The 19,301-nt window shown below is 39.4% G+C and overlaps 3 protein-coding genes across 5 annotated transcripts in view; 2 read left to right on the top strand and 1 right to left on the bottom strand.

Annotated features, from left to right (window-relative positions):
* Window positions 1–176: 176 nt before the first annotated feature.
* On the top strand, window positions 177–9,172 carry proser1 (proline and serine rich 1). Of its 2 annotated transcripts, XM_085420666.1 has the most exons (12): window positions 177–784; window positions 872–937; window positions 1,326–1,394; window positions 2,111–2,205; window positions 2,347–2,440; window positions 2,638–2,748; window positions 3,244–3,345; window positions 3,545–3,623; window positions 3,883–3,975; window positions 5,064–6,378; window positions 7,220–7,361; window positions 7,473–9,172. In XM_085420666.1, exons 1-12 carry the CDS (start codon window positions 740–742, stop codon window positions 7,596–7,598), a joined length of 2,337 nt encoding a protein of 778 aa, XP_085276792.1. In that variant the 5' UTR covers window positions 177–739; the 3' UTR covers window positions 7,599–9,172. The 2 variants fall into 2 exon arrangements, with proteins under 2 accessions (XP_085276792.1, XP_085276793.1); XM_085420667.1 differs by lacking the exon at window positions 3,883–3,975 and having other exon boundaries at window positions 178–784.
* A 1,110-nt stretch (window positions 9,173–10,282) lies between these two features.
* stoml3b (stomatin (EPB72)-like 3b) lies at window positions 10,283–15,014 on the top strand. Its single transcript, XM_085419608.1, has 7 exons — window positions 10,283–10,550; window positions 13,173–13,276; window positions 13,379–13,451; window positions 13,532–13,614; window positions 13,710–13,913; window positions 14,142–14,276; window positions 14,397–15,014. Exons 1-7 carry the CDS (start codon window positions 10,487–10,489, stop codon window positions 14,583–14,585), a joined length of 852 nt encoding a protein of 283 aa, XP_085275734.1. The 5' UTR covers window positions 10,283–10,486; the 3' UTR covers window positions 14,586–15,014.
* Window positions 15,015–15,202: 188 nt separating this feature from the next.
* mtus2a (microtubule associated tumor suppressor candidate 2a) overlaps window positions 15,203–19,301 on the bottom strand; it is a 45,979-nt gene continuing 41,880 nt past the window's right edge. For both annotated transcript variants that reach the window (XM_085420664.1, XM_085420665.1), the window contains exon 16: window positions 15,203–19,218. In XM_085420664.1, the coding sequence (XP_085276790.1) occupies window positions 18,786–19,218 (433 nt within the window). In that variant the 3' untranslated portion in view covers window positions 15,203–18,785. The remainder of the gene's footprint in view (window positions 19,219–19,301) is intronic.

The following is a 19,301-nucleotide window of genomic DNA, read 5'->3' as shown; positions in this document are numbered from 1 at the left end:
TGCGACAAAAACCAAAATAGATATTATAATATAAGCTAAAGTCAACTGAACTCACAAATATATTGTTTATACATTAACTCTCTTCATTGGTGATGTTACCCCAGTTAACTGTAGCTTTGATATTTTTTCTCTAACACTTTTGCTACACGCTGTATTTTTTTAAACTAGCTACCTCTAAGGGGTCCTTTCAGTGTTGACGTTCACAGCGCCAGCTGTCAGGAGCTAGCAGGACTGCTATCTTCCCGGGTTAATTTGAGATTTTAAAATATATATTTTGACATTTTTTTTCACTCCTATTTAATAGATCATCAAAAAAATGTAACGATGATTGAATGAAAACACCTGCAAATATTTGTTTCCGGGTGTCTAGTCGTTTCTCTAGTTGCGCTGTCCTCCGAGTCGAGTTAGCTGTAGCCCGCTAGCTTGTTGTTAGCTGCGGGCAAATCTGGTACAGACGGGTTCTGCTCTGCAGACTGCTCCTCTTCTTTGGAAGTCATTGTTGTATTGTATGTAACGATCATGCAATTTTTAAGTAGTATGCTGCGAATATTTATTGCTTTAAATTTCGACGAATTAATAGTATAAGTGAGTAACTTTGGTCATCAAAATAAAAGTCATCTGAATGAATTTGACATCATTTGACTTAATCTGCTGTATCATAATCAGTCTGTTTATTTAAGTTCAGCTTTTTGGTAGTATTCATTGTTAAAGAGTCTAGCGTTTGTTTAAGTCAACAAACATGGATAAGAAATCATTTGACATTGTATTGGATGAGATAAGAAAGGTAAGAAGCGGCTAATGTCAAAATATCTTATTTATTTTGGAATCGCTTAAGCTTCTAGCTTGCTCTCTCGTCATCCTGTTTCTGTAGTGCGTCTTGACCGATCAGCGCATCAGAGCCATTGAGCAGGTGCATGGCTATTTCTCCAGTAAACAGGTAAATGTTTTACAAGCTTCCTCCATATTTAATAGCCCCAGCTATCCTCATGTGATAAAAGATTAGATTAATTAAGATTAGATTAATCAATCACAAAGCAAAACGATACCTCGAATCATAGATTACTCACTGTATAACCCGTGTTGCATGATCGTTTGTTTACAGTTGTTACAAGATGAATTGCATGATTATTTATTAAAAAAGAGGATGATTGCAAAGAACTCATATTTCAGGATAAAAACACACACACACACACACACACATATATATATATATATATATATATATATATATGTATATATATATATATATATATATATATATATATATATACACATAAACACTTTTTTAATGCTTCTGCACTAATACTGTCCTGAAAAATCCACAGGTGATGGAAATATTGAAGTATTTCTCATGGGCTGAACCACAGATCAAAGCTGTTAAAGCTCTGCAGCATGTAAGTAAACCACTGATTTATTTTTATTTATTTGTTCGATTGGGGCCCCAGTTTTATTTTCTCTATTTATATTGTGTGAGATAATCAACTACAACGTTAAAGAAATTAAGACTACCTGCCTAATATTGTGTAGGTCAACCTTCCACCAGCAAAATGGCTCTGAACCTTAGGGACATGGACACGGGACCTCTGGGGGTTTCCTGTTGTGTACAGGGACAGCGGATTCGTTTGGTCCTGATGGTTTCGGGGTGGGGCCTCTGTGGATCAGGGTTGTTCCTACAAATCTTCCTGATGTTTGTTTGGGATCATGGAAGTTTGAAGGCCAGGTCAATGTCAGCAAATCTTTGTCATGCTCTTTGAGTTGTTCCTGAGCATTTGTTTTTTGGGGTTTAACGGTGCATTGTCCTACTGGGGGAGGCCCCTGTCGTTGGGGAGAGCCATTGCCATAGGGGGGTGTGCTTAGTCTACAGCAACGTGGGTGGTATGTGTCAAAGTAATATTTACATAAATAGCTGGTCACAGAATTGAACTGTAGCAATAGTCAAACTATGGTATTTTTATACACTTTCATAATTGTTTGTAATCTGTATCACAGATGTATCTGTGATTAATATAAACAAGTGCAGCAAATACTATGAACTTAGAAAATGTGTTTGTTTAAGTGAAGTTGAAACCTCTTTGTTCCTCAAATATGCTTTCTAATCTGTTGCCTTTAGAAAATGGTTGCAATCCCCACAACAGAAGTCGCAAATATCTTGAACTGCTTCACGTTCTCAAAAGACAGACTGATTGTCTTGGAACTGATAGCCTTGTGAGTACATTTTACAAATGTGTCCAGTAGGTTAAACAACTCATTTTAAACACTGTAACTCAGATGTTGCGTTTAAATCTTAGTGATTTGTACAATTGTTGACTAACTGTTATCCCTTTAAATATTACTCTTCCCATTCAGAAACATTTCAGATGCTCAGAATTATCGGCCAGTGGAGGATCTCTTTCGTATACACTTGTCTGAGAAGAAGCGTGCCCGCAGGATCCTGGAACAGGCAAGTTTAACTTTTAAAAAAATAAGGAGATGATAAACTGTTGTCTGTTGTTTAGGAAGAAGTAATTAATGTAATAAAAAACTAAGATAAACTTTTAAACTAAGAGTGCTATTGTGTTATTTTCCATTAGTTTGCATATTTTAATGTACACACACACACATACAACCTTTAAAATAATAATATTTCTCTCTTATTAGGTCTGTAAGGTTGGCTGCAAGGCTCCCATAGCAATGATCTCCTCCTGTGGAATAATACCAGGAAATCCATATCCTAAAGGCAAACCCAGCTTGGTCACTGGGTCATTTCCTGTAAGTATGAGGTTTGTTGAAGGATACCCAAGTTCTGAACTAACAGACTTTACATACAACTAACATTGCATTACATTACATTGGAAATAAAAATTGATTTTTTTTATTTAAATTGTAAACAACAAAATGGTGCTCAAAGGAGCTTGCAAAGAAAAGCGTCTGGAATTCTTTAAGTTGCTAGAATCACATGAGCCAATTAGAGGATCATCAAGGGGTCCTTTTGTCCCTCTTTGGGAGGATACTCCCACTGGGTTTAAATCTGGGACTCCCCACCATTTGACCTTAGAACTGAAGAAGCTTCTCGGATGAGAGGTGAAACGTCTTCTAGCAACTTAAAGAAGTCCAGACGCTTTTCTTTGCAAGCTCCTTTGACTACGATGACCTGGATGACTGAGAACCTTCACAGACAACAAAATGGTGCATTTCTGGATGTCCTTATCTGTTTTAAATGGGCCTAGTCATTTGAAATAATATAATTTTGTTTTATGGTAACAGGGAAACCCACCAGTAAAAAAGGAAGGCGAGAAGAAAGAAGACACCTCTAACAATATGGAGGGGAAAGGAATTGCTTCCCGAATTATAGGACCATTCAAACCTGTAAGCATGAACGTCAAACACAGACTATAATGATGGTATAAAAAAATAATTTGCTTCACTTGTTAACCATTGATCATACAAAGGATGTTTTTTTCTTATTTTCCTTGATTCTTCCTCACATTCTGACTTTATGTATTCCAGTTATACAGAACTTGCTGATCACCTAAGTGTTTTATATCTTTGTGATCCTTTTTTCAAGTTCCCCTCAACCTACAATCCTCATCGACCTGTTCCTTACCCAATACCACCGTGCCGACCCCACGCCACCATTGCACCAAGTAAGAAACACCACAGAAGCAACACACTCCCACCTCTGGTTTCCTTTGCATTTCCCTATACAACCTATCAGTTATTGAAAAGGTGGATACCAAGCTCCGAGACAATTCAATTAATACTGATGCCTAAAGAGGTGCACTTAACCATGTTTTCTTATTGCCATCTGGGATTGGTTTGGGTGCAGTAAGTAGTGGGGTGTGTGATTCTTTTATGTGTATGAATGTGTGGTGGACACGCTTAATATTTACAACTGCTGCTTAGGTGCATACAACAACGCAGGCCTTGTTTCTATGGGAGGGGTTATAACAGCCAACGTACCCCCACCCCCCTACAACTCCACCCACAAAGTAGCAGGTATGATCCAATGACAGCAACCATGTACGTGTGAGTGTGAGAGCAAATAGACACTCGTTGAAGCTTGCTGCCTAACACACTGGCATGCTGCTTACCTGTGCTTCTCCAGTTTAATGGCTTTATCAGGTAAAGATGTCTTTCCCACTTCTCTTGGGAACACTGAGTGACCAGAAATAAAGTCCACTGTGATTTTAATTAAAATCGTCCATTTAGATTAGTCGGAGAACATTTTATTGTCGTTTTTCCCATCCACTTCCAGTATTACAGTATTTCGGATACATTTAACTTGATAATTCTTCTTGTAATAAATGTGGAGGACTAAACTGAAAAAGTACCAAATTACCTTTCAGTGCAAGTGATGCAGTAGCACAGTACAACACTACAAAGCACCCAGCACATGTACCAGACAAATGAGAAGTAGTTTCAGTAAAAACAAATCAGTGATTTTTCTACTGTTTTTTTTTTTTTTTTTTTTCTCTTGTAGATATTTTGGTTTTCTGGTCAGTCAGTGTAGATGTATGTTTTTGATCACTTGTGGGGTTGGGATTTGGGTTGACTAGCCTGGGAATAACTTCAAACTAATGTCACTCGTTTTCTTTCTGGATTCATGCTTTGTGCTGGCATTTAACACGCATCGCTTGGGATGACTTGTTTTCCAAATGCAGCGTCTTATCACTTTTCACAATTGAAATACATCTTTTGAAGGCCTTTGGGGAGATTTGTGATCTTAAATGCAAAGATTTATTGTAGCCAGAATGTTCAGATAAAAACAATTTTAGCATGTCCCAGTGTGTTATGTAAACCTTTCCCCAAAGGTAAAAAGAAGACATATTTTGATCTTGAAAATTGTTTTAAATTTCAATTTAATGAGCTGCATGTATGAATGCTCTATATGCAAGTTTATTGGCTCTTTGCTGGGCGTTCCTGCCTACATCCTGGAGTAAAACATGTTTGTAAACAGTATTACTAAAAAAAACCATTTAAAAAATAAATAAAATGCAACATTTTTTCGATTTAAGTCCATGCATGTCAGATAATAGTAGTCATTAGTTCGCACATTTAGCTAACTATAATCTCCTTCTTTACAGGTTACAATAAACCAGGCAATCCACAGAACACCACACCTGGAATTAACAGCGGGCCCCTCCTCATTCCTCATGGGTCCACACCAGTCCCAAACCAGGCCTCTCCTGCTCCTCCCACTACCCCCATCACGCCAGTTTTCCCAGGAATGGTGCCCTCTCACAACCTCAACGCCCCCTCTCCCTCACCTGCTCCATCCCCATCTGTAATCAAAGCAGGACCACAGACTCCCACTGGTCATGCTACACCTACACCCTCATCTGTCATTAAAGCGCACACCCCATCAGGCACACCTTGTGGAACTCCTGTCCCTGGCAGTGGGGGCTTCTCCCCTTCCCCTTTCCACGCAATTTCCCGACCAGGCACCCCTGCTACTTCACGCAGTGCCCCAGAGTCCCTGTCTCAGACGAACTCCAGTCAGCAGAAGGTTTATTCTCAGTCCACAGAACACCAGTCAGGATCACCCTTCCCTGGCATACACCCACAAGCAGGTAACTCTTCTGGGTCAGTGATCCGAAGTTACACCCCATCTGGACCGCAGTCTCTTCCCCCTGGACGCTCCACGCCAGTAATTCCGAGCTGTTCCACCCCAGGTCCCAGTCCTAAACCTTCCCCTGCTCATTCTGCACAGGCTCAGGCAGTTGTGGCTGGAGCCTTGAACAGACACAGTGCGGGTAGTAGCAGTGGCAGTAATAGCCCTGTACCCTCTGCCTTCAAGGGTACCTCTCGCTCTGGCACACCAAGCTCTGCACAGGCTGCTCTAGCACGTCCCTACGGCCTCTCACACCCTTCAGGTTCTCCTCAAGTCTCTCTCCCTAGTCCTGTTGGTCTCACTGGCCTACAAGCGCTGTCTTCCAGCAATGCACCCTCTCATTACCCGGGCCTGTCACCTTTTCCCTCCCTTTCTTCATCTCTGCCTCCTTCAACTGTCCCCTCATCCATGCCAACAATGTCCCCAACTACCAAGATTTCTAACCACCCACCAACAACCATCTACTCTGGCTTGGCTCCAAATGCTCCTCCGAGTGCAGCCTCTCCTTTTGGTCTAGGCCTCACCTCTGCTCCCTCTATATTCCCAGGCCTTCCACCTGGGGCTAGCCCAACTGCCTTCCCTGGACTTGGTGTGGCAGGGGGGCATGGTGCTGGGAGCCCTGTTTTAACTTCATTTATTGGACTACCAGGGGCCACTCCATCTACAGTGGCATCAGTGGCACCACTGCAGGCGGCGGCGGCAGCAGCAGCAGCAGCAGTCGGCGTTCCATCATCTTCACCAGTTTTACCAGGCTTTGCGTCTGCCTTCAGCTCCAATTTCCAGCCTGGGTATGTGTCCTCTTTACTAGCCAGTATACAGAAACTGGGCTGTGTGTGCCATAATCTGCTCTATGTGTGACAATACAGCATTGACTTCCTGATATTAAACTGAGTTTGAACGCCAAACGCTTACCTGTTATAGTATTCATGTATTGTAGTAATGAAAGGGAAAAGTAGACTGCATTAAGAATTTGGACACGATGACACCATGTGACACAGATTTCCAGTAGCTTATAAAATAGCTGGAAAAAAGGGCATCGTAAATCATAACTACTTTCCACTTTGTTATTGTCTGATAACCGAACAGTTCATTTAGATAGTGCAAGGAGCACATGGAGTGCAAGCATTAGACTTTTTTTTGTGATGTCTCAAATAGTCCTTCAGCAGCATTGCTCAACTGTTTACTCCGTCATATGTAGTGTGATATGTTTTCCTTGAACAAGTAATGCAAGCAGAAGGTTTCCTTTTGTTGAACTCGAAAGGGACAAAACTGTCTTGTAGGAGGAATTAAATGAGCCACCACATTATTTAGTAACAACAAGTATAATAATATGCACATACATGACAAGTGTCATATCATAAGCTGCCTTTATGTTGCTAGTATAATTCTTACATTCTTATGAAAAGTAGTCTTAGAATTGGCTGGATACTAACACCATGCACACAGACTTAAAGGAGAGTCTTCGCTGGTTGCATGGCAACGGCTCAGCTGTACAGCAGTACATGGACTTTTTGTCAGCTGTTTTTAAACGTCAGCTCGTGTACACATTAAAAAAAGGACAGATAACATGCAGGTGGTGTTATTGTTTATTATGTGCCATTTTTAAGACCATGCATGCGCATATTCCAGGTTGAGCGGTGGACTCCAGCCTCCAGGCAGTAGCGGGTTTCCTGGCTTACTGTCGTTCCAAGTGCCAGGCTTCTCTCCCTCTGCCTCCCCCGCTGCACTCAGTGGCCTCCACAACCCAGCTGTGCAGTCTGCCCTGCTGCAGGTAAATGCGCACAAAACCACACACACACAAATGTTCTGACCAAGTTTTAAAAAAACAAAAAGAACTGAATATTATGTTGTTGTAAACACTGATTTTCTTATCTTGTTCCAGCCTCATCCCCCTTCTGCTTTGGAGAACTTCACTACTCAACCTAACAGCTTCACCAACTACCCTGCAGGCCCAGGACACACGTTCCCTATCCAATCGGGGCTGCACCAACCGTTGGGCTGGCCGTGAAACCTACAATAGTTGTGAAACATTGAGTAAAAAAGTAACATTGACTCCTGCCACACCTCTTAGCAGGTGATACAATTTCTATTTGTCCTTGAACCCCAGATGAGCACATGACAGTTAATCACTGTGTATGTTGGAACAGGAGTGAAATGGGTCAAATTGTCTGTGGGGGAAAAGGCATAATTGTAATATCATTCATAGTGAAGCGTTGTAAATATTAATTGTGAAAGTTGTTAGTTTGACAGGTAGACTGTGAGTGATTTCATTATTAGCCTGACTTGCCTGTTTTTAATCAAACTTAGAACATTTATAAATGAATAATGAATTATAGAGTATTAGAAAAGTCCACATAACATTATGTAATAAATTGACCTCAGTCCTGAGCCACAGTAGTATCTCATTTCCAATTACAGAGCAAATGAAATGCTAATGAAATAGATTGGCAGGCATAAGATATAGTATTGTAACATGATTTTTTTTTTTTTGATGATGTCCCCGTTATGCTAATTTCTAATCTAAAAATTTACAGCACAGTGGTCTTCTTTAACATGTGAAAATGTTAAGTTTGTCTCAGTTTTTTTTTTCTTCTAAAAACATCAGGTTTTTAGCAGTACACTTTGGGCTGTTTTAAATTGGTAACGAGGGGGTGCTTCACCAATTCTTGTTTGTTCAGTTATGTAACACAAAAATAGGTAAATGAGAACAGTTTTATTTACAGTTAAGCTGCATTCAATTAAAGTTACTGTGAGCACAGCGTGTAGAAAAGGGGCAGACAGATCCGATTCTGTAATTTTAGCGATGGAAACAACTTATTTTTTTTCTGCTGATGCTGGGACATTGCCACCACCTCAGTTGCTGGGAGTGCACGGAGATTCTTGATGCTTTTGTAGCTGAAGTGCAGATCATTGTAAGGACTCTGTCTACATCTCAGTTTCAAATTGAGTGTTTCCAGCACTTCTAAACTTCATTTGGAGAAGGCTTTCGTAAAGAATAAATAGGAAAAACCTCACAAAGCATAGCAGGGGCACATACTAAAGTATGCAAACTACAAATGAATGTGCTGTGTCAGGGGTTAGTTTGTCGTACATACAAAAACTTGCATTTGGCAGCTCTACACAAGTGTGTTTTTTGTTTGGTTTTTTTTTCATTCTTTTCTTTTCAGTGAACATATTTGTGACTGCAATTTTCTGTGATTCTCATGTTTACAAAGTTTATTTCTCATATGTGACACTGCTGTGACTGCTACTACAACATTTATCCAGAATAAGGGTATGCAGGCATTTTTTTTTGACATTGTCACTTTTTTTTTTATTATATTCTGTAGTTTAACAGATTGAAAGCTGTACTTTTGCCCCTCTTTGCTCCTTAGTAGTTTTCTATTCTACTGGGATTATCTCAATGACAATGACCTTTGTCTTGAGTAATAGATGTTTTGTATGCTACACAGTTTTTATTTTATTTTTTGCCCTTTTTAAAAAAATGTTTCCAGTGAACTGCTGGTTACTGTATCTGTAGTCTATGTGATGCCATTACTGTCGACATCTCTTGAATAAAAATACTGGAGCTGGACAAAATAATGGAAACAAAGTTTATTTTAACCATAAAGCTACACGTATACATCAACTCAATTTTGAAGATTCACTTAACTACAAATCCTAAATGACTGCATCTATTTAATATCCACTTTGGTTCCTAACCTTGATTTGAATGGTTTTACAACCTGCGTACGTTCCACTTACCCCACCATATGCAAAGCTTATCACAAGCGTCGCTATTGCTCAACACACAAAGTCATGTGTCAATTAGTCATGGAAAAAATTTTTCCATTTGAGTTCTTTGATCAGAATATGTTTGCTAATTATATATAAAAAAAACTTTTTGTGATTTTTGTTTTGTACAGTTTAGCTTTTTTGTAAAACTATTAAACACTTTTTCAGTCAGTGCAATTAGGATTATTCATCTAAACCTGTATACATGTATTTAATTTTCTAGGGAATTACAGAAGTAAAAAGGGTTATTGCTCCAATGGATCCTCAGCAGTAAAGCTGGCTGGCTGATTTTCCCCTACATAGTAAAAGTACAGCATAAGTAAATTGAATTACATTTTACATCGTACGTACACTGTACTGTTCAGGTCGTGGGCAATGTTATGGAGTGACATTTTTGTGTGTAACGTGAAGTGTACTTTGCAACATTTCACAAAATCTGTTTTCAACATCAGGCTTTAACTGGTTCCTCATTCTAGTAGTAAGGGAAACAAAGGAATGCATTTCTATTTGACAGAAGCATGGTGGGGAAATTATTAAAATGTAATTATAGCTTAATTATATTATTTCCAGCTTACATCTTACTATAAATTACATTTTAATCGTGAACACAAATTGTATCTTATTTGATTTAAATGATTTGTTTCTTTGCTATCTATCCGTCTATCTTAAAATGAAATAAAACCCGAAGATCTTTAGTGTTAAACTTAAAGCATTAAGAAATAAAAAATAATGAAAATACAAAATTATAATACGGTTTTTTTATGTAAACATCACAGCAGAAATAAAAGTTTATAGTAATAAATATATCGATATACTGTACTGTTTCCCATGTGGTTCATACATGTCACGTGGTTTTTGATTTTCTTCTTCTTTTCTTTTTTTGCAAGTGCTATCTAGAATTTTACAGCCTCTAAGATTATCCATTTGCCTGGAAGAATCATGACGATAGTACTCTGTTACTGTGGCGATGATTGACCCTGAATCAGAGCCACGCCTACACCTTGAGCCACATTGTATTGCAGCAGGGCTTCTTTAAAAGGCGCACTTGCTCCAGTTCAGGCACACTTCAACAAACTCTCTCTAAACGCACTTCCTACTAACCACTCTCAGTTTTACCAGCATATGGAAATGGAAGACCAGATGGAAAGCCAGAAGAGGAGAGGAATGAGCAAAGAGGACTTGATATGTAAGCTGACTTTCAATATCATTATTATTATTACTTCGTGTTTTTAGGGTTCGATATCCTGTTGCTGGCTGTGCTAAGTAAGCTATTACTATTACTACTACTACTTCATTCGAGAACAGAGTTATATCCTTCTCCAACAAGGCACAGTGTTATTGTTGGCCAACAATTACATGTAAAATATCATCCTTGTTCTGTGAGTCATTTTAGTATCAGTTTTATATCTGTATAGTCGGTGTGGAGATGGAAAGCAGCTAAACAGACTAGGGTTATAGTTTGACTCTATCGTCATAGTGACAGAAATCACATGCCACCAAGACAAACAGTCCCAAAGCATGTGACTTTTTTTATGTGTGTGTGCACTGGTGAAAAGGAAGCGCTGTCATGTTCGCATGTATGGAAATGTCCTTTATGTGGGCGTTGATAAGGGGTTGTTTCCATATCACTTTTTACCCCATTGTTTTTATTATCACCAGCCTGTCGGACAAGATAATGCCAAACGGATAGCTGTGCGGGCAGCATTTCTATTTTTGACGTAGGTAAAATATTACCTGGGTGCAGAGATCGGTTAGTGTACTGAGACAGCTAAGATTTCCTTAAATGTCTTAGCTAAGTTTCTACAACTCAACTAAAAGTATGCAAGTATGCTTATTATTTTTTCTCTAAAATGAAATATACAGATATTAAAAACAGGCACAATGAAAGCTGTGATTGAAATAACATGATCATCTTGTATTATTTTTAAAATATATAACTTCTAAATAATAATGGATTGGATTTATATAGCACTTTTCAAGGCACCCAAAGCGCTTTACAATGCCACTATTCATTCACTCTCACATTCACACACTGGTGGAGGCAAGCTACAGTTGTAGCCACAGCTGCCCTGGGGCAGACTGACAGAAGCGAGGCTGCCATATCGCGCCATCGCCCCTCTGGCCAAGACCCGTAGGCAAGTAGGGTAAAGTGTCTTGCCCAGGGACACAACGACCAGGACAGAGAGCCCTGGGATCGAACCGGCGACCTTCCGGTTACAGATGCGATTCCCAACCCCCTGAGCCACGGTCGCCCAATAATAGCCATAGAACATATGAAACATCTGAGGTGGGTTTGCAAGGTGGATTGAAACGCCTGCAGACTTCAGTACAGTGGTCTCAGTCTCACAGCAACACATTCAAACCACAGGAAGCTGTTTCCTGTTGCTGATCGATGTCCTCTTGTTTGAAGGCATAAACAACACCTTTCTTTCTTCTTCTTCTTTTTTTTTTTTTTTTACCACAGAAAAGATACCACAGAGCATAATAGCAAAATAAAGGTCATCTCTCAACTTTATATTAAAGTATACTTAAGATCATCCTATAGTAGCCCTGTTTAGTGATTCACATTGGAGTCATTTTGTAATGCTTTTATTGTAAACCATATAAAGAGGCTCAAATGCTGTTATTAGAGGTGAAACCTATTACACATAGCACCTCTCCCAAATTAATTTTTTTTAAAGGAGATGATATTGCATGACTAAACATTTGTGTAAACTGTAGGATGGAAAACTGAGTGTGAGTGTAATTGTCTGAAGGAAAATATGAATTACAACTGTGTAAACAGGCCTTCTTATTTACCCGTGCCTGCGCTCTGGTTTCCACCCACGCACTTTTGCATTGTGTGGCGGCCTACTTGGCAGATGAGGGTTAAAAGCCGTCCCTCAGGTGTCCTGTGTGGTAGATACAGAAAGCCAAAAGATCTCACCTCCAGTTCCAAAGGGATCCACAATAAATTTAAGCAGGTTAGTCATCTGGGACATTCTGTACTTATATGTCTCAGATAAGTTTTTTTTTTGCCTTGTTACAATTCCAGGCGCTCATTTTATTTTTATTATTCCCAATGAAAACCAGCTCACGTATAAAATAAGCAGATAAATTAGCCGTGAAGCTGAGACTTACGCTTCAACATTACAACATTTCCCTAATGCTGCTTAATAATCCAACATAAAGTTAAACATCATTGTTTAATGGCCACGTCACAAAACCGCAGAGAAAGACTGTACACCATGAGTCTGGAATACACTGACCCTTCTCTGTTTTTAATGGCTTCTTTTCACAAACAAAGCAGAAATCCCAAGATTGTATTGCGTGAGTAAATATTTCAGTGTGTGCACAGAGCATGGGAGAGTGTTTTCATGTGTACGCTAACAGTTTAGCTCTCTGTGTATCTGTGTTTGCTCTAGGATGGAAATCTGAGGAAATATACACAGATAGGTATCACAATAACAAAGAAAATATTTATTTTAATGGTTGACACGGACCTTTTGTTTATACCCAACATTTAAGATAAGCTGGAAATGTGAGGAGCAGTCCAACAATAAGACCATTATGAACTGTGGGAAAATATTAATTACAATTGTCGGCACGTAATCCACTTTTGAATAGTTTGTTGATCTTTTAGCAGCTGAAGCTTGAGAGCTTGAAGAAGATCTTTGTGTACCTCACCGAATCAGAACCAATTTTCTATGTAAGCGTGATTAAAGCTAATACTTATGACAAGGTAACTTTCCTCTCCATCCACGTATGGGTGTCAAAGTGTGCCAAACACATTTAAACACACGCCGTCTCTGTTTTTCTCTCTCTTTAGCCGAACGCACAGGGTCTTTGGGAGCGTGCGGCTGGATCATAGTTATACTCGCTGGCCTGTTCACAGTTCTGCTCTTCCCCATAACGATCTGGTTTTGTCTGAAGGTGAGCGAGATAACTAAATAAGCACAGTGGGCTGAGGAGCTGAAACCACAGTTTCCTTTGCTGCTGTGAACATGAACTCAGCTTGTGTTTTTGGTCTTGCAGATCGTTCAGGAGTATGAGCGAGCTGTCATCTTCCGACTGGGCCGCATCACAGACAGGAAGCCTAAAGGACCAGGTAGAAACGCTCAGGGTTTGCACATTTGTTGGGTTCTTAGACAAAAGAATTTGTATTTACTTTATTTATTTTGTCCACAGGAATTTTCTTTGTTTTGCCATGCACTGACTCCTTTGTGAAAGTGGATCTGCGAACCATTTCATTTGACATCCCACCACAAGAGGTAGGATTGTAGACGAACAACAAAATGATGTAAAATTGCCCCCTTGCAGCATTATAAAATGACTCATCATGCTGGTATATGTATTTCTTTTATAGATCCTGACCAAAGATTCAGTTACAGTTAGCGTAGATGGCGTGGTCTACTTCCGCGTCAGTGACCCCATCGCATCTGTGGCCAATGTTAGCAATGCTGACTTTTCCACCCGTCTGCTAGCACAAACCACCCTTAGAAATGTCCTGGGAACCAAGAACCTGGCTGAAGTCTTGTCTGACCGCGAGGGCATCGCTCACAGCATGCAGGTATAAAACGTGTGTGATGTGGTTTTTAGAGGTTTTTCAGAAGCCAGAAAATCCCCTTTAGATGAATCTGAATATGAAAAACCCAGTTCCATTTTATTTTTGGCATCATATTTCTAATACCTAAAAAAAGACTCGGATGTGCGTAGTATCTGCTCTGTTTCCCAAACATACTCTGTATTTACACTGTAAGCTGTAGCTGTGATCATCTCTTCTTCTTGACTTTTCCAGTCTAACTTGGATGAAGCCACAGACAACTGGGGGATCAAGGTGGAGCGTGTGGAGATAAAAGACGTGAAGCTGCCGGTTCAGCTGCAGAGGGCCATGGCCGCTGAGGCCGAGGCTGCGCGAGAGGCCAGGGCTAAGGTCTGGAAATGTCGCACATGAAATACTTCCTAGAAGTGCATTATTCATTTCACGCTTTTGACTTTTAAATGACTTATTTTGCATTTCCTGATTACTCACTCTGTTTTGATCCACGCACAGGTGATCGCAGCAGAGGGTGAGATGAATGCATCCCGGGCCCTGAAAGAGGCTTCTCTTGTGATTGCCGAGTCTCCCTCAGCCCTTCAGCTTCGCTACCTCCAGACTCTCAACACCATCGCAGCAGAGAAGAACTCCACCATTATCTTCCCCCTGCCCATGGATGTCATTTCCCACTTCATGAGGAAGTGAGGTCGCCGGCTTGATGACGCCTCAGCTTGTTGCTCATCGTGAAGCTTGAATCAAACGACTGATTTGCATATATGTGCATAAAAAAACAAAAAGCTGTTGCGAATGCCAAACAGTAATCACAGAAAATCTTCATGTTTACTTCAAGGTGTGACTTGACTAAACCTGTTGTTATTTGTCTAGAACAATATTCTGATAAACTTTTCCAGTAAGTTGTCTGCAATTCATTATACAGTGCATGAATGACTGAATGTTTTCTTATATTTCCGTAAATGAACAAAGCTTTTGCTGCTTTGTAATTATTGTGTTTGTAACATTCTTTATAGTTTATATTCTCATCGCTTAACAGATTATGTTATTTCTCTTTTGAATTTATTTGTTAACTACCAAAAGATTCTTTCATTTCCAAAAATAAAAGTAATATAAAAAGAAGTAACATCTTGTGTAGAGAATTATTTCGTGGCGTCTTAAAAGATGAGAAGATTGTTGTTTGAAGAAAAGACAAGTGATGACAAAAAGTAAGTCAGGGCTTTGAACTATTAAACTAGCTCTGAATATACAGCAGCTAAACACACGTTAGTACTACTAAAATGAACACAAGGATTTCCCTCACTTTTCTTAAACATTTTAATACTCTGCTCTCCCCCAAAAAGAACAAATCAAAGGCATCAACATACTGTGCATCACATTACATTGATGAACTATTTCATTCTTCATTTTCTAGGTCTCCTACGCTACAGTTACATTTTTGACAATCACAAATGCTGAGAGGTTAAATAAGAGAAAGGGAGAGCGATAAAACAGCAAAGACAGAAAAGAAAAACAAAACAAAAAACATGCTTCTATTACTCTGTTGGTGCACTAAGACACAGCTCATGTTGTAAATGTATTTACATTCAAACGTACAATCAGTGCCAGAACAAACAATATTCTGTAAACCTTGTTCCTCTACCAGTTCCAAAATGAGTCTTTGTATAGTTTACACACACAAATTCAAATTTAAGAGCTGAAAGTCGACAAACATTTGCTACGACAGCATTTAAATATTAAAATGGGCATTTTGCCCCCTAATAAATGGAATAAATTACTCGTGTATTACGGGGAGGCTCAGCCAAGTGCTACATGTTAAATGGCTGCTACATAGTCGTCAGACAAAAGGTCCTTGTATATTAAACAAAATCACATGAACAAATTGTAAAAAAGGAAAAAAAAAACCCTAAAACGCAGTAGTTAGGTTTTTGACATTCAGCACATAGTAAGATGTCCACAGGACACATTGCAGGGTCACTACAATACCAGTTTATTGTTTAGAAATGAAAGTCCATTCAGTGGTGAAATATTCATTAAATACGACACTGGTAACTTTGCGCTGTCACTTGTAAACAGTAGTTTTGTTGCATCCATGTTGACTGTAGTTTTTTGCAGCTTAAATAACTTTTTAGGAGAAACCTAAAGAATCTTTCAGTGTCGGTGAATTGTGGTCCTAAAAAAACTGAAAACACAGTGACTTTCTGACTGGCATGTTCTTTTTGACATTCTCAAAAACTGTTAGTATAGGTACAAAATCAGTCACAATTGAGATACTTTTTTCCCCCCCCTTTTCAACGCCAACATTTGCTCGTTTAAGAACAGTTAACCCTGTGTACGTCTCATACAAAAAAAAAGATCCATGAAAAGAATCCCGCTTCTATTTCTTTCTTTCTTTTCAGGACTGTCAAAAGTGCTGGTATAGCAAATACAACTTTAGTTAAAGGTAATGAAAAACTGGTAACTCAGAAACGCCATATATTTTACATGCTGGTAACATTTTCATCTGTAAGTGAACAGAAGATGTAACCAGGGGCGGTTTTAGAAATGTTAAGAATTGGTGCCCCCCGACGCAGCCCTATTCCCCCCTTTCATGCATCTATTAAACTATTAACAATATTTGATCAGCTTCTAAATCTAACTCATGCTCCCATTAGCGCTGCCAACTTCATCTTTTCTCCTGGGCCTGATGTATTTACAGTGACCCCTTTTTAACATATCTGGACTTTTTTAGCTTTGTTGTTGTTGTTGTTGTTGTTTATTTGTGAGTAAATCTGAGATTATACTGTACACAAATTTGATCTTGGCTTGTTCGAAGCTGGACGAGAGATTAAGACCCTGAGGGGAAGTTAATCTGAAGAGTACAGTACAGGAGGCAGGTATAACATACTGTGTGCTATAAAATATTTCTCATTTGTATATATCAGTTGTTGGTTTCTCTGTTGTATTTGATATAAATGAAAAATTATCTTGGGGAATATCTTGGAAATGTATAATGCTGTGTTGAGAAGCTCTCTCTATATTTATATAAAAAAAGAAAGGATTTCTAATCTAATTTTAGAAAACAACTCCCTGAACAATATATTCTCGCACACCGGAAATCCAGCGTAGCTCGCAACAACATGATAATCAAAGAATAAAAAGTGTTGTTCAGATAAACAAACCAGAAGAATATCTGAAGAAGTTAACAGACCGAGAAAGGACTACGTTACTGTACTACACCACGAAGAGGTAAACGGAGGGTTCGTTTTTGAAAATTTACATAGCTTATAGATACTATATTTTACCATACGACACCATCAATGTACAGTTTTCTGCAGAAGTTTGTGCATCAGTGGGCAAATTACATTCTTTACAGCATGTTGTCTTATAAAAATCTTTAAGGTCTGTTAAGTTAACAAAGCTTTGATGCTTTAAAAGTTAGCTAGCTATTAAATAGTAAGATAGATTTTGTGCATGCTGCAAAGTTTTAAAGTTAATGAAACAAGAATCTGGGCATTAGGGTCTGAACAAAAGGGTTTCACTTCAAAAACTTTGCAGTCTCCTCAGAGGTGCAAAACTTTTGCAAAAAACTGCATGTGTGAAGACAACCAGTCACATAATATGCAGTATATCCGCTTTCTCCTCAGGTACATCACGTTCGACTTGTGACCTGTAGGTGATATTTTATAAGTAACTAACGCCATTTATCTTCTTCACACCTCGAGCTTAATAAATAGACAAATCACAGCAATAATAAGTTCCATGTTAAAACTGGAAGACTTTCACAGTACATGCTTGCTAAGTAGCAAAACACATGTAATAAATTAGATAGAAACGTTTCTTTATAAAGAAATCCACAACATTTAAAACAGTGATTCCTGTGCTAGGTTTTCCCCCCTTAGCTTTGAGCTCCGCGGTAGCTGTGTGATTTTTGTTGACGTTGCCGTTGAGCTAGAGACACAACAGACGGCACATTCCCACTGAGGTAAATCCAAAATGGCAGACATAGTTTTTGCAAGTTGACCTGAGGGATCCCAGAAGTGAAGAGTAGCTCATGTGTAGGAAGACCTGGCAAGGTTTTAAAAGACATAAGTTCTTTGTGTTTTGCTGATAAAAATGGCTGGGGTTCCAAGTAAATCTGTCAGCTAAAATTAAGTAATTACAAAATTTTAAATACAGTTTGAGGAAGGTAAGAAACATGACTTTTAGGTGTTTTTTTTAATATACAAACCAATTCTTTATCCAAAGTCCTTTATAAATAAAACATTGGTCGTTCTCTGCTGGTGAGGTTGCAGGACCCAGTTTAAGGCGCTTTGTTAGGGATTTTTTTAGAGATACAATCCAAAAAAGGAGAAACATTAATTCATGATTTCATGAAAGCATGGGAAACTAATCCCAATTAGAAATTATAGCTTATTTTACATAGTTGATATATTTGTGTTCGTACCACCCCAGAGTATGTGCTGTGGTGCCAGCAGTGTGCTACTTTCCATCTGTAAATGTGCACTGTTGTACTATGTACTGTGCAGGACTCACAACTACCCATGCAGGGGAAGTTTACAGCACCGTTTGTGCCGCTATCATACATTATCTACAACCTACAAGTCAAGACTATTTCAGTAAAAGTGTGGGCTGGGAAAAAGGAGCTTGCTGTCATTATCACAGTATGTATCCACATTGTGTTTCTGTGTATGATGATACTTTCATATGATGGACACCAACAGCTGTAGAGCCTGATAAAAGTACAGGACTGTGTAACCTCATTGCTTTAGCACTGAGTGTACAGTCTGTCCAGTTTATGCTGTGATGACTGGAAACCACAGGCTTGCAAAAAACAACAAACTGAAGGTTGGGAAAGAGAAAATAAAATAAAGGTCAAATGAGTCAGAAGAGAAAATTGAGAAGGGAAAGAACTTATCTCTGCAAAGAGCTGAGAGAAGTATTTGAATTACAGCGACTGCGTGATGCCCTGTGCGTGGGTGTGACATGGGTGGGTGAGTAATTCTGATTAGTTACTGCCCTGTGTGTGGGTGTGGCTGGTCCCGGTGAGAGATTCTGATTGGTAGCAGCAGCTCTGTGGGAGGGAGAGGAGTACTGGGCCTGCTGAGGACAGCCATGGCAGTGAGTGGGGGAGTCACACCCTGCTACAGGTGAAGAGGAAAATAATGGGGATGAGGGAAGTGGTGAGGTAGAGAAGGAGCGGTGGAGCGGGGAGGACGCTGGAGACACGAGAGGGCTGGTCTGGAGACGCCACAGCAACTCCTCGTTGTTCCGACTCAGGCGCTTCTTCTCAGTGCTCTCCTTCTCAACGGACTCGTGGAGGTTTGCGTTCTCCTCAGACAGTTGTCTGCAGGGAAAAAGACAAAAAGGGAGGTAAAGTTAACTTTCACCTCAAAGGTTGACTCTGGATGTACCTACAGGAGAGGTAGG

The sequence above is a fragment of the Rhamphochromis longiceps genome, linkage group LG10 (genome assembly GCF_057381845.1).
Source record: "Rhamphochromis longiceps isolate RC_006_pf linkage group LG10, R_longiceps_female_GT1.1, whole genome shotgun sequence".
Classification (NCBI taxonomy): domain Eukaryota; kingdom Metazoa; phylum Chordata; class Actinopteri; order Cichliformes; family Cichlidae; genus Rhamphochromis; species Rhamphochromis longiceps.
Note: the sequence above shows the minus strand (reverse complement) of the source record. Positions and strands in the feature narration are given on the sequence as shown.